Source organism: Schistocerca americana, chromosome 8 (assembly GCF_021461395.2).
Source record: "Schistocerca americana isolate TAMUIC-IGC-003095 chromosome 8, iqSchAmer2.1, whole genome shotgun sequence".
Classification (NCBI taxonomy): Eukaryota; Metazoa; Arthropoda; class Insecta; order Orthoptera; family Acrididae; genus Schistocerca; species Schistocerca americana.
Genome location: NC_060126.1, coordinates 331,019,957 through 331,035,870, shown reverse-complemented (window position 1 = coordinate 331,035,870; position 15,914 = coordinate 331,019,957). Strand labels below are relative to the sequence as shown.

The window sequence follows — 15,914 nt, the reverse complement described above, 5'->3', positions numbered from 1 at the left end:
TGTACACTACTATTCCTTCCCCTTTTCTGCCTCCTCCAGATTGCTGCTACCATACCATGTGATAGTTGCACTGTGGCTCCAGCTGCCGGAATTGGCAGTCACGTATCTGTGAGGTGTGCTTGAGTGTTGTGTGTTTCTCTTTTTCCAATGAAGGCTGTGGCTGAAAGTTTATTTGTAAGTGTCTTTTAATTGTGCCTGTGTGTTATGTTTACAGTAAGCAGCAATGTATATTTTCCTACACTATTGTAAACAGTTGATACTGTTGATGTTGCCGGCACTGGTGATGATTAGCCATTCTTAGTCCTCCCCATTCCCTTCTCCTACATTCTTTGTTTGACATTTCCTGCCAATGCACCCACCCCTCTTTTCCTGTTCCTCTCCTTTTTCACTCCATTTTCCAGCCCTCCCTGCCCCACAATCTCCTGATGCTGTGCCTACTGGCATTGTAGTCTCTGGACACTCAGCCATACAACACTCCTCTTTTTCCCCAACCGTACAATGCTGTCTTTTCCCCTTCCTTGCCTCTTCCTGATTGCTGTTGACATCCCATGTGATAGTTGCATTGTGGCTCAAACTGCCAGAATTCGTGGTCAAGTATGTGTGAGTTGTGCTTGCTTGTGTGAATGAATTATGTGTGTTTCTCTTTTTCCAATGAAGGCTGTGGCTGAAAGCTTGTTTGTAAGCGTCCTTCAATTATGCCTGTCTGCAAGTGAGTGTGCTATCTTTACAGTGAGCAGCAATGTATCTTTTCCTACTTTATTGTAAATAGTTGATACTGTTAATGCTGCTGGCACTGCTAATGATTACAGTCATTCTTGGCAAAACTGTGGTTTATGGGTAGTATTGATTACTTCAGAATCTCAACTGAAGCTATGATACATGTAAACAATAGTTTGTATGTCACAAAGTGAGTAAAGTATTGTTTATTTTAATCAAGAATTTACTGACCTCTCCATCCAACTCGAGCACTAGTCGAAGTACGCCATGTGCTGCAGGATGCTGAGGACCAAAATTGAGAGTCATATTCTGCACTGTCTTCTCCACTGGAGCTATTTTACTATTGTAAGGTGGCATTTTCCATTTAGCTGTGTCTTCATTTGGATACATAACAGGATTTTCAAACTGTTTCATGTAGTCTGGATCTGGGAACCATTTCTTCACATTCCTGTTCTGCCTAAGAAAAATTCACGTCTAAATGTTATTGGACAATAATGAAAGCAGGTGACAATGGGGAGTTTTATATATTTTTAAATGCTTGCTAATAAACAGTGCCAAATAAGGAATAAAACCATCTCCCTATACTTTGCAAAATTTTCAGGCACATCAATAACACACAAATCAATTTCTTTCCCAAAATCAAAAGTACATTCTGCTGTTGGTATGGAAAAGTTTCCCTCTAGCCTGGATGAGTACTATACCACACAAATGTCCATGACAGGATTTGAAAGTAAAGAACATTTTGCCTGCTCTAGGGTCACTGGCCCCAAAACACCTAATGTGCAACTTACTGCCCAAAAAGCTTCATTTATGTATTAACTACATGACAATATAAGGAAAAGATAAATTGCTACTCATTGTAAAGATGATATATTGAGCTGCAGACAGGCACAATGAATAGACACATACACATTAAACTTCCTGGCAGATTAAAACTGTGTGCCAGACCGAGACTCGAACTCAGGACCTTTGCCTTTCGCGGGCAAGTGCTCTACCAACTGAGCTACCCAAGCATGACTCATGCCCCGTCCTCACAGCTTTACTTCTGCCAGTACCTCGTCTCCTACCTTCCAAACTTTACAGAAGCTCTCCTCCGAACCTTGCAGAACTAGCACTCCTGAAAGAAAGGATATTGCAGAGACATGGCTTAGCCACAGCCTAGGGGGTGTTTCCAAAATGAGATTTTCACTGCGGTGGAGTGTGCGCTGATATGAAACTTCCTGGCAGATTAAAACTGTGTGCCGGACTGAGACTCAAAGGAAGGTAGGAGACGAGGTACTGGCAGAAGTAAAGCTGTGAGGACGGGGTGTGAGTCATGCTTGGGTAGCTCAGTTGGTAGAGCACTTGCCCGCGAAAGGCAAAGGTCTCGAGTTCGAGTCTCGGTCCGGCACACAGTTTTAATCTGTCAGGAAGTTTCACATCAGCGCACACTCTGCTACAGAGTGAAAATCTCATTCTGGATGTACACATTAGTTTTCAGCCAAACCCTTTGTCAGAAAAGGAAATACACATACACACACACACACACACACACACACACACACACACACACACACACACATTCATTCACACAAGCAAGCACATCTTGTACACACATGGACAGTTCACAGCAATACTATCATGAGTAGCATTTTTGAAACTTTTCAGTATGAAAACTGAAAGTTACAGTATTTCCCATAAATCATCCTGGAAATGTACGCTTGCTTATGCTGCTTAGAATGTCCTGTTGTTCCATTGCTATTATGCAGTTTATAGCAAAAAATGTTCCAGAAGTTGTTCTAGAGATGGAATTATTAATACAGGCACTGATGTCTGACATTAATGGCACTTATGACCATATTTCACTGAAACTGTGCTACATCAGTATGTGGCTACAAATGTGAATATCTTTATTACATAAATACTGTTGGCAGTAACAATGCCTCTATAACCGAGCGAGGTGGCGCAGTGGTTAGACACTGGACTCGCATTCGGGAGGACGATGGTTCAATCCCGCGTCCGGCCATCCTGATTTAGATTTTCCGTGATTTCCCTAAATCGCTCCAGGCAAATGCCGGGATGGTTCCTTTCAAAGGGCACGGCCGACTTCCTTCCCCGTCCTTCCCTAATCCGATGAGACCGATGACCTCGCTGTCTGGTCTCCTTCCCCGAAACAACCAACCAACCAACAATGCCTCTATGACATTTCTCATTTACAGAACTTCCTAGCACAAGACTATAATATGTAAGCATAACACAACAACATAAAAAAAGCTCCCAGAAAAATAAATAAATACTGTACATTAAAATTAATACTGATATTAGTTTTAATACTTTATTCATCTTTCTCTTCAATATCATGAACTTCCCCATACCACAGATTGTGATAGAATTCATGTTAAACTACTGGAACAATGTTGTTCTGGCAGAGCAGCATCAGATCAGAAAATTTTTTCTCTGAAATTGGCAATGAGGACGAATATGCACATGGCATGTCTTCTACTGCATGTTCTACATTTGGCCTGCAACCTCAAAACTTGTGCGTTAAATCAATGGTATTGTCTGAGTTTTATTCATATTTAAATAACATTTTCCTTGGTTCTTCCTTCATCACAATTATTATTCTGATATCAGACCACCTTACCCTTTCTCCATTTCCAGCTGTAGTTCAGTTTTGGACCTTTGATAAAGCCTCCTTGAATCAAAGAAATCCTTCTGTGACATCTCATGTATATCATACCTTTTTCGGTTTTGCTTGATTGTGACTGCTAGAATGCACCACTGCTGTGGCATAAAAATGTTCATGCCCTTTATTGTCCTCTAGATAACACTGTGCATGCATCTCCTTCATTCTGGGTGTGCCTTTCTCCAGAAATGTATAGGTAATTGAATCAATTTGTAGAGTACTCACACCATATAGGTACATGAAAAAAATTAATCTGTTTCAGTTCTGACCAATGCAATTGTCAGAAAAGAAAGAAACATTTTGTCAGCCATCTTAATTTGCTGCTTTAAAAATTTGTAGACACAGCTCACTAGGTCTATGATACCTCTACATCCATTTCCCTTGTGCCACATAAAGCATATTCTCTTTCATATTCCAATCTTATAGATAATCAAATTGTAGGTGCTCAGCTTTCTTTTGTAATAGAGCAATGATACTTCACATTGTGGAGTAATGAGTAGCTGCTATAAATCAAAACATCCACACAGAAATATACTGTCAGTCTGCACCTTCAGCTTGTCAGTATCTCTTTCTACTTGAGTGTCTCTTTCTACTAGAGCCACGTCTTTGTTTTTCAGATGTCTCTGTACTTTGTCCACTAAAGCAGTCTTTTTTCTGATTCAGCATTTTTGTAGACACCACACTCATCACATGCACCCTTTTTAGGCTTGAAAAGCTTTAGACTGCATTCTGAATTGGAAACCTATACATCCAAGCTGATTCATGTTCCTTCCTTTTCTCTTGGCACTTCTGAATGTACATTCTGTACATATTTCAAATGTAGAGGGTGCTATCTAGATATCACCATAGAGTATCCTTTCTAATGTAGTGTAATACTACTTTAACAAATGAATCTATAAGTTTTCTTATCCCTTCCATAATACCACATAATGTTTGTTGATGACTGCTCTCACTTACTACACCTTCTGGACTAGTTTTCCCAAAAATTGCTTTTACCTACTGATCAGTAAAGCAAATGTATGCAAAAACATAATTTCGCATACCTTTACTACTTGATATTCAAGAATAAATGTATACTGAAATTTGCAAGTATGCAGTTCCGATCTGTTACAAATTTTTTTCTCAGAGTTTCCATGATCAGCTTGCTCTCAAACAATTTCTGTCTTTGACCTAATGATACTTTATCTTTACACTTGCATAAAAGCTGGTGGTGGAAGGGAGGATTCAGATGGCCTGGGTTGTGAAGGAGCTATTAAAATCAAGCATGTTATGTTCAGCTGAAAGTTGTGGCACAGGGTGGGCTACTTTGCTTTTGGCCACAGTTCTGTTGTGGCCATTCATCCTGGTGGATAGTTTGTTGGTAGTCAAACCAGTATAACAAGCTGTGCTATGACTGTAGCAGAGCTGGTATATGATGTGAATGCTTTCACAGGTGGCATGGCATCTGATGGTATAGGCTCACCTACGACAGGACTGGAAAGTGCTAGGTAGGGGGACTGGTCAGGTCTTGCACCTGTGTCTTCCACAGAGGCATGATCCCTGTGACAAGGTTTGGGACTGGAAGTAGCATGGGGATAGACTAGGGTGTTGTGGAGGTTGACTGGGAGGGGTGGGAAGGATTTTGAGTAGGATTTCCCTCATTTCAGGGCATTAGCTAATCAAAGCTCTGATGAAGGATGTGGATCAGTTGTTCCAGTTCAGAGTGGTATTGGGTGACAAAGGGGGCACTCCTTTGTAACAGGTTCTTGGGGGTGGTGCAAGGATTGGGGGTATGCTACAGGCGATTTCTTTGAAGACTAGGTCTGGCAGATAGTGCCTGTCTGTGAAGGCCTTGGTGAGATGCTCAGCATATTGGGCAAGGTAGTTCTTGTCACTGCAGATACCCTGTCCCAAGCAGGACAGGCTGTATGAAAGGGATTTTTTGTGTGGAAGAAATGAAAGCTGTCGAAATGCAGGTGGTTGGTGGGTTTAACATGGAGAGAGGTGTGGATGGAGCCATCAGAGAGGAGGAGGCCAGTATATGGAAGGTGGCGTTTTCGACTGAGGAGGACCAGGTGAAGGGGATGGTGGAGGAGAGAGAATGTCACATGGGAGCCAAATGCTGTGCAGCGGAGTTCTTTATATACCTTCCCTTCAAAGGGAAAGTAGTTGTGAGTCAGAATAAAGTTAGTATGATGTATGTCGAATGACAGAGTGGGTTTGTAACCTCAACGACGTAGGGAAAGGTTGTGTTCAATAGCAGTAAGACCAAGGACATGAAGGATGTTAATGTGTATGGAAGTGGTGTCTGATGCAAAAGAAGTAGCATACTCTGGAGGGAGCATAGCTTTGAAAACTTTTTTAGCTTTACCATGTGGTATGCGCCTTGCAACTTTCAACTCCTAAACTTTCCTTTCCTCATTATAAAGCCAAACTTCCTGCACCATACAGGGTGATCCCAAAGCAGTTTATACATTTAGGAAGAAGTGTACAAGAGTCACTTGATTAGTGAGATGAGCTGCCACAATTTCCTCATGTTGCCCTCCCATTTCATACTACAGTAGAACCCCTCTAATCCGTCACCTTCGGGACCGGGACCATGGTTGGAACGAAAAATAGGACAGATTATCCGAAAAATCTAATATTTATTGCAAAAAATGTAAAAAGACATTTAGTACAAAAAATTAAACCATTGAAGAGCTAAAAGACGTCTACAGTAATAAGAAAAGAAGTTTTTTACACAGTGTTAAACAATATATTAACTAAAAAACGTCTACGCAACCATAATATGTATTGGTTTAAAAAGGAAAAACGACAAACGAATTACAGTACTGTACTGTATTTAATAACATATGAATGATATATACTGTAATGTTTATAGCACTGTATATAAAAAAGACATTTTTACAGAGAAATAAACTACTGTATGTAATAACTAAGAAATGATTATACTGTATGCAATGTTTCTACAGTAAAAATGAAAACAAATTACTTGGAAAAAAAGTCAGTGATACATTTTTGTTTAGCAGATGTTATTCTAGTTTTAGCTGCAGTGTCCCTCCATTTTTTTATCCACAAAACGTCCATTGGAGTTGAAGTTGGATTCTGCTTGGTGCATTGAAGGGTGATGTCAAAAGCATTTTTTGCATCTTTGTGTGAAATCTGGGTGAGGGGTTCATCTTTGCCATCCGAGTCTTCATTCACAGTTTCCTGGCTAACAGCGGCAACAATCTGGTCGTCGCTGAGCTCTTCAAAAGTGTCACAGTCTTTGTCACATTCGTTGATCCACTCTTCAACTTCACTGGCAGGGACGTTCGGCTCCAGAGTTTGTAGATGTTTAACGATTTCCAGTGCGTCGTTGTTTTGCTCATCTTCGGTATGCTCATTTTCAGTCATAACTTTTGGCCAAAGCGTAAGCCACGATTTCTGCAGTGAGTCAGGTTTCAGTTCATCCCATGCTGCAGCGATTATGTAGCTAGCATCTTTGATATTCAGGGATTTCATTGCCTGAAATAAGTTATGACCTCATTCAGATTTTTCGAAGATTGAGCTGATACACTTTCTGCGTTACCACCTTTTTAACCATTTGATACCGCCCTGATCCACTGGTTGGATGAGTTAGGTCACATTAGGAGGCAGAAAGAGAGCTTTTATGTCCCCTTTCACCAAATCTTCCTCAGATGGATCTGATGGTGCGTTATCCAACAGCAGTGGAGCATGAAGAGGCAGATTTTTTTTGCTTCAAGTCTTTTTCGACCACTGGCATAAACTCGTCAAACCCCAGGATTTAAAAAGGTTGCAGTCCATCGAAGCAAATTTTTGATTGCGGTAATAAACACGCAAGGAAGATAAGTTTATATTTTTGAATGCCCTTGGCTTCTTAGATTTGCCAATGACAAACAAGGGGAGCTTGTGGGTACCATCTGCGTTGCTACAAGGAATGACTGTTATTCTATCTTTTATAGGTTTTGTTCCTCCCACGGCTTCATTTGAAGCGGCAAGCGTTTTTGTTGGCAACATTTTAAATTTCAGCCCTGTCTCGTCAATGTTATACACTTGGCAGGGTAACAGTTCATTTTCTTCTACAATTTCTTGAAACTTAACAGAAAACTCCTTGGCAGCTGCGGTATCAGCAGATAGTTTTTCACTGGAAATAGAAACAAATCGGCCACCATGACGAGTTTTCCAACGATCAATCCAGCCTTCACTGGCAGCAAATTTACTTTCGGCTTCCAGTTTTCACCATCAATCGTAACTGTATAGGATTTAATGTCTTACCGATGCTTCCTCCAATCTTTAATTGTCGTAACACCTACATTCAGTTCCTTTGCAATTTTTTGGACCGATTATCCTTTGTAGCACTTCTAATTTTTCATTCAGAGAAAGAGTTACGTGTTTACGTTGGAATCCAGACATGTTGTAAAACAGAAAACTGTACATACAATGAATCTACAGTAATAAGTACTGCAGAGTACACAGAATAAAGCAAACAATGACGTGTTTTAATCCCAACAAAGGATAAAACTGCACAATAACATACAGTATAACAACATGCACAGCGGTAGACACTGCAACAATGGCCTGACAGGCGTCCAGACAGTGACAAGTTGGCACAGGCTCACGAGCCTGAGCATGGTTGGACTAACCAGAGTGACGGACCATCCAAGGTCAGATTAGAAGGGTTCTACTGTACATTGGTATGACCAAATCTTTGACATATGAAGCATATTACTGAGTTGAGAGCAAACAGTTGAACATTAAAACGGATACAGCCTGCAAGAATATGTTCAAATAATTCTGAAGTGTTGAAAGTTAGAACATATGCCGCATACTTTCCAATGTGCCATTCAGTCTGGTCCTATAGTACTACACTTCCATGATATCTATATTTATCCATCCTCAAAGTAGCTCCTCAGGGCCAACCTCCATTATACCATAGCAGGTAGCCACATCTTTACAGTAGTTAAGGGTGTGATCTAGGGGTAGCATCTTTACTTAGTAATCAAATGTCTTCAGTCCCAGGTTTGAACCCATCCACTGCTTAAATTTTGAATAAAAATCGTTGGTAATGGTGGATGAAAATTTCTGGCATAAGAAGTTACCCATATTCAGCCAAAGGCCTTGTCAAAGATGCTGGAGGAGCAGACAGAGATTCAGGGAACTCTCTTGTACCTGGGGTGGGATACTGCCCCTAAAGGAGAAGAACCAGCAATGGTCAATGGCATAAGGATACAGAAGGCAACGGAAACCACTGCATTAAGGACCACATGTAGCCTGTAATTCGAAAGTGTCATGATGATCTCTCCACTGGTAAAAGATTCTGGAATAGTCCCCCATTTGGGTCTCAGGGAGGAGACTGTGAAGGAGAAGGAGACTATGAGAAAAAGATTGAATAACCACAGAAAGGATAACATTCTATGAGTTGGAGTGTGGAACGTTAGAAGTTTGAACATGACAAGGAAGCTAAAACATTTGAAGAGGGAAATGCCAAGGCTCAATCTAGATTCTGTTGGATTCAGTCAAGTGAAATGGAAAGAAGACAAGGATTTCTGGTCAGATGAGTATAGGGTAACAGTGGCAGAAAATAGGTATAATCAGAGTAGGAGTTATTATGATTAGAAAGGTAGGACAGAGAGTGAGTTGGTGTGAATAGTTCAGTGATAGCGTTGTTCCCATCAGATCAAGGGGAAACCAACACCTACAACGACAGGTCAGGTATATACAACGATGTTGCAAGCCAAAGATGAAGAGATGAAAATATTGTAGTCATGGGGAATTGGAAAATGATTGTAGAAGGAGAAGTACAAGAAAGGGTTACTGGACATTATGGGCTTGTTATCAGGAATGAGAGAGGAGAAAGATTAATTGAGTTCAGCAATAAATTTCAGCAAGTAATAGTGAACACCCTGTTCAAGAATCACACAAGATGTACACTTGGAAAAGGCTGGGAGATACGGCAAGATTTCAGTTAGGTTACATCATGGTCAGGCAGAGATTCTAAAATGAGATATTGGATTGTAATATGTACGCAGGAGCAGAAATAACCTTATATCACAATGTAGTAGTGATGGAGAATAGCCTGAAAAAATGTTCAGTGCAATTCAAGAAAACAGAGATACAGATTACTTAGGAATGAGATAAATAGGAAGTACAGGGAAGCTAGGGCAAAATGGCTGGATGAAAGATGTAAAAAAAATGGGAAAGAAATGATTGCTGAAAGAAGTGACTCACCATATTAGAAAGTCAACACAACCTTCAGTGAAATTATGAGCAAGGAGGTAATATTAAGAGTACAATTGGAATTCCACTGTTAAATGCAAAGGAGAGAGCTGATGGGTGGAAAGAGTACACTGAAGGCCTCTATGAGGTGTACGACTCATCTGACAATGTGATAGAAGAAGAGACATGACTCAGTATAGAAGAGATAGGGGATCCAGTATTAGAATCAGAATTTAAAACAGCTTTAAAGATTTAAGATCAAATAAAACAAAAGGGATAGATAACATTCCATCAGAATTTCTAAAATCATTGAGGGAAGTAGCAACAATACGACTACTCACGTTAGTGTGTAGAACATATGAATCTTCTGATATTGTGACAAAGCAAGCTGGGATAATTTTAATTCCCCTTTTGCTTTGCCATCTGCCTCCTTAAATTTGTTTTGTTACTTTTAACTAATTATCATTAACATAAGTGAATATAATCTGCAATTTCATAAAAGAGAAAGAATGGCCCTCAGTTATAGATAATATAATACCAGATCTAATTTTGTGCTTAGTTTTATGTATGTAATTGATTTTCTAATTTATTTTGACTATTCCTAGTTAGTATCGTTTGTTATGGGGTAAAATCAGTTATTGTTTTGCAACTTAAATTCTATTGTTGATGTATAAACAAATATAAATTCTGTAATAATTGTGAACATTTGAAAGACGAAATACTAGTAATCTTAAAGTATCCATTTACTGTATTCGAAAACATGTTAGCAAAACCAGCCCTGAATTAATTCTAAAGTAATTAACAGTGTTGTTTTCTTAACTATATTTGTTAATTACATGATTTAAACAAATAATTCAGCAAAAGTCTTATAGTACAAGAAACTGTTAAAAAGAACCAATTTTTTGATGTATTCAGTTAATTTCATGAGTTAAGTTTTAATTGTAATTTCTGTAATTTTAACTTCAAACAATGTGTAGTTTCAGTACTTATTATTGTGATAATATACAAGGGCCTGATTTTTGGTCACGAGACAGTCAGCCCATGGCCGAGTTTCAGATAAGTAACCTGTGCTGGTTAGAACAACAACAATGCTTCAATTTAACTGAGAAATAATTGTTAAACAATGAGGCTTTGTGTGAAAACCAATGACAGTGACTGCTCCATATGTACCTGATTATTCTTCAAGAACTGTGGACTTTGTGGTTAGGTTTTACTGCTTGTAGATGTTCAACAGTAAACTATTGTAGTAGTATGTGGGGTTTCGCCTGCAAACTACTAATGAGGCTTATAGAAGGTTAAATAATAGTGCACTGGCCATATAACTGTGTATTATAGGGGGGTTGTGAACAGTGAAATTAAAGTACTGTGAAACACAACTATGTACCTGTCAGCTACATAATTTGCAGTAGTCAGTGTCAGAGTCCACAACCCATTTTTTCAGCCAGTGTAGCAACGCAGTACATCAACACTGAGGACAACAAATGAAGAAATAAAAGTAGGTAGAACTGCCACAATATATCACCTGAATTTTGGAAAAAAACATCATCCACACAGTTCCAAAGATCGCAAGAGCTGACAAGTGTGAGAATTATCATGCAATCAGGTTAACAGCTCATGCATACAAGTTGCTGACATTAATATACAGAAGAATGGAAAAGAAAATTAGAGGATGCATTGGATGATGATCAGTTTGGCTTTAAGAAAGGTAAGAGCACCAGATAGGTAGTTCTGATATTGCACTTGATAATGGGAGCAAGACTACAAAAAAATCAAGAGACATTCACAAGATTATTTGACCTGGAAAACGCGTTGAAGAATGTCAAATGAAACAAGATGTTTGAAACTTTGAGAAAAACAGAGGTAAGCTCTAGGGAGAGAGTGATTATATACAATATGTACAAGAGCCTTAAGGGAACAATAAGAGTGGAAGATCAAGAACTAAGTGCTCACATTAAAAAGGGTGTAAGATAGGAATGTAGTCTTTCACCACTTCTGTTTAATCTATACATTGAAGAAGGAATGATGGAAATAAACGAAAGGTTCAAGAGTGGAACTGAAATTCAAGGCAAAAGATTACCAATGATAAGATTCACTGATGACATTGCTATCCTCAGTGAAAGTGAAGAAGAATTACAGGATCTGCTGAATGGAATGAACAGTCTAATGAGTACAGAATATGGATTGAGAGTAAATCAAAGAAAGTAATGAGAAGCAGCAATGAGAAACTTAACATTACAATTGAAGATCACGAAGTCAAAATAGTTAAGGAATTTCTTAACTAGGCAACAAAATAACCTATGACAGATGGAGCAAGGAGTACATAAAAAATGTACCAGCACTGGCAAAATGGGTATTCCTGGCCAAGAGAAGCCTACTAGCATCAGGCATATACCTAATTTGAGGAAGAAATTTCTGAGAAAATGTGTTTGGAACACAAAATGGTACGTTGGTGAAACATGCACTGTGAGAAAACTGGAACAGAACAAGATCAAAGCATTTGAGACGTGGTGCTACAGAAGAATGTTGAAAATTAGGTGGACTGATAAGGTAAGAAACGAGGAGGTTCTCCGCAGAGTCAGTGAGGAAAGGAATATGTGCAAAACATTGACCAGAAGAAGGACAGGATGGTAGGACATCTGTTAAGACATCAGTGAATAACTTCCATGGTACTAGAAAGAGCTGTGAAGAGCAAAAACTGTAGAGGGGGACAGAAATTGAATACACCCAGCAAATAACTGAGAATGCAGGTTGCAAGTGCTACTCTGAGACGAAGATGTTGGCACAGGAAATGAATTTGTAGTGGGCCGCATCAGACCAGTCAGAAGACTGATGACACAAAAGAAAGAGAGAGAGAAGGAAAAATTAAGCTGTTATGCAACACAGTCACAACAGGTGGTTTGGTATGGCAGTTTCAACTCGATGTTTTCCATTATGAACTTGTTTAACACTTTTCAAGGACCCATCAATACCCTCCAATGCCTTGTGAATCTTTGAATTGCAGACCTCCTCAAAGGTTCCCTCTTCACCCTTGATTACAATGAAAGTGTTACAGCAGACTAGTGCCCTGTTACGATATATCCGAGACTCCTTCTCAAATTGACTGACCAATCAAGCACTCTTTGTAGGGTAGGTGTAGGTACTACCTGATGGTTCCTTCCAGTCAGGAGCAGATGTAAACTGAGGTGACTCTAAAGGCATTCCACGAGCTGCTAAGAAAACAAATTTTGGCCCAAATTTGAGTCCCGTATGCCTGAACAAGCCTTATTCAACTGGAGGGGGGGGGGGGGGTGGCAGGGGATTGGGGGGGGGGGATGGGAGGGATGGGGGGGGGGGGGGGGGAGGAATGAGGGGCAGCTGCCCCAAAGGTTGCCCACCAGAAACTGTTTTACCTCAACAGCTATTCACTTCATCAGCATGTAGCACATCTTTATAGAAGTGTGCACCTTTCTTAAGGCCCAGGTGGTGAAGCCAATGCTTTCTTAAAGTTGAGTGGTGAAATCAACACCCTCATTATCTGAAATACATGACATTTCACTGCTGTGCCTAGAGATGGTCCCTGAAGTATGCCCACAGTTTACGATAGAAGAGATCTGGTGGCAATTGCCAGTTCCCAGTTCAGAAAACCTGGGATTACCTCACCCATACCCAACTACTTTGGTGGAGCTCACTGGGAAGAACATAGCCCTCCCTTCCCTAAGTTGTGCGACACTCTATTAGGCAGAAGCATGCAGTGCAGGTGTGTACATAGAGAACCGTGTTCCTCATAGAGCACTTAATGGTAAGACTCAGTTCACAAAGGCGGCTGGTGGAGGTGGTGAAGACTGCTGGCCTCACATGTAGGTTGCAAGCAGAGCTCACAATTTGTAGCACTGTTCCCAGAGTTGATCAGGGCCCTTTGCTTTGGAGCTGAGTGGAGAGTCTCAACCAAAGGCTTTCATTTACTCTGTGACGGTCATGACGCAGATTTCCAGACCTGCATTATCATGTGGGGATTTGTAGAACTCCTCTTCATAGATCAAGGGTGCACTGCACAAGGGAAGCAGCTACATGGGTAGCAGAGTACCCGTGGAGTGCACATAAGGCTTTTTAAGGCTAGACGGTAGTTTGAGGTGATGTGAGCAACACTCGTTACTCAGTAAGCAGCACGGGTAGTCAGATGGGGTTCAGAATAAAGACACTTCGACCTTCAAAATTTTATCAGTAAACTGATGAAGTATTCATAATAAAGTTCCTGAATTTATTGCTCTCCAGGGAAGTTCTCGTGTTCAAATTATTCTTGGAACCGAGAGCTGGTTGAAACCCCGGTGTGGACAGCTCTAAGATATTTAGTGAGTCAGGGAACATATATAGGAAAGACTGATTAGAGGCCACAGGAGGGGGACTGTTCATTGCAGTTGACACAAATATTGTCTCTACTGAGGTTGAAGTTGAGTGTGACAATGAAGTTACCTGGTCATGTATAACCAGTATAGGTGAAACCAAGTTAATTTTTGGATCCCCTAGGCTGTGGCTAAGCCATGTCTCCGCAATATCCTTTCTTTCAGGAGTGCTAGTCCTGCATGGTTCGCAGGAGTTCTGTAAAGTTTGGAAGGTAGGAGACGAGGTACTGGTGGAAGTAAAGCTGTGAGGATGGGACGTGAGTCGTGCTTGGGTAGCTCAGTTGGTAGAGCACTTGCCCGCGAAAGGCAAAGGTCCCGAGTTCCAGTCTCGGTCCGGCACACAGTTTTAATCTGCCAGGAAGTTTCATATCAGCGCACACTCCACTGCAGAGTGAAAATCTCATTCTGGAAACATCCCCTAGGCTGTGGCTAAGCCATGTCTCAGCAATATCCTTTCTTTCAGGAGTGCTAGTCCTGCACGGTTCACAGGAGAGCTTCTGTAAAGTTTGGAGGGTAAGAGACGAGGTACTGGCGGAAGTAAAGCTGTGAGGATGGGGCGTGAGTCGTGCTTGGGTAGCTCAGTTGGTAGAGCACTTGCCCGCGAAAGGCAAAGGTCCTGAGTTCGAGTCTCGGTCCAGCACACAGTTTTAATCTGCCAGGAAGTTTTAATTGTTGGATGTTTTTACCAGCCACCCAATTCTGCTGTGACAGTTCTAGAGTCATTCAAAGAAAGTTTACAGTCAGTAGTGTGTAAATATCATGATAATGCAGTATTAGTTGGAGGCAACTTTAACCTACCAAGTGTAGACTGGGATGTCTATGGATTCATTGTGGGGAGTAAAAACAGACAGTAATGCAATATAGTTTTGAAAATTGTCTTGAGCAGCTAGCTCAGCAGCCAACACACAATGGAAATATCTTAGACCTTGTAGTTACAAATAGGCTGGACCTTATTGACAATATCAGCATAGAACCGGGTATTAGCAATCATGATGTCATTACAGCAAATATGATTATGAAAGCTAATAAATCTGCTAAAAAGATCAGATAAGCAATTATTAGTATCTCACTTAGGCAGTGAATTGACATTACTTAGTTCCAGTAAGATGGATGCAGAGGAATTATGGGCAAATTTTAAGCACATTGTAAATCATGGTCCAGAGAGTTATGTGGATAGTAAGTGGATAAAGGATGGAAAAGATCCATCATGGTTTACTAACAAAATTCAGAAGATCCTGAGGAAGGAGACACTGTTGCACTCTTGGTTCAAAAGAGATCACACAAATGATGACAAGTGAAAGTCGGTAGAGACTTGTGCATCCATGAAAAGATCTATGCATGAAGTGTACAACAACTACCACCATCACACCTGAGCAAAGGATCTGGCAGAGAACCCGAGAAAATTTTGGTCATATGTAAAATTGTTATGTGGGTCTAAGGCTTCCATTCAGTCCCTTGTTGACGAGTCTGGTATAGCAATTAAAGATGGCAAAACAAAAGCTGAAGTCTTAAATTTCATGTTCAAGAAATCATTCACACAGGAGAAACATGCAAAAAAACACCATCATTTGACCATCGGGCAGATCCTCATATGGATGACATAGTAATAAGCACCCATGGCATAAAAAAAACAACTTAAAGATTTGATATCAAATAATTCACCACGTCTGAAAGGAACCCCAGTTGGGTTTTACATAGAGTATTTTATGGCATTGGCCCCTTACCAAGCCTGCATTTATCATGAATCTCTCACCCAGCACAAAGTCCCAAGTGACTGGAAAAAAATGCAAGCGACTCCAGTATATAAGAAGGGTGAAAGAACAGACCCGCAAACTTGCAGACCAATATCCCAACTTTGGTTTGCTGCAGAATCCTTGAACATATTCTCAGTTTGAATATATTAAATTTTGTTGAGACTGAGAAGCTTATGTCCATGAATTAGCATGATTTTAGAA

At 40.3% G+C, this 15,914-nt stretch overlaps 1 protein-coding gene across 2 annotated transcripts in view; it reads right to left on the bottom strand.

Annotated features, from left to right (window-relative positions):
* LOC124545454 (NADH-ubiquinone oxidoreductase 49 kDa subunit-like) overlaps positions 1 to 15,914 on the bottom strand; it is a 173,233-nt gene that overhangs the window by 135,677 nt on the left and 21,642 nt on the right. For both annotated transcript variants that reach the window (XM_047124381.1, XM_047124380.1), the window contains one exon: positions 949 to 1,174. In XM_047124381.1, coding sequence (XP_046980337.1) covers positions 949 to 1,174 — 226 coding nt within the window. The remainder of the gene's footprint in view (positions 1 to 948; positions 1,175 to 15,914) is intronic.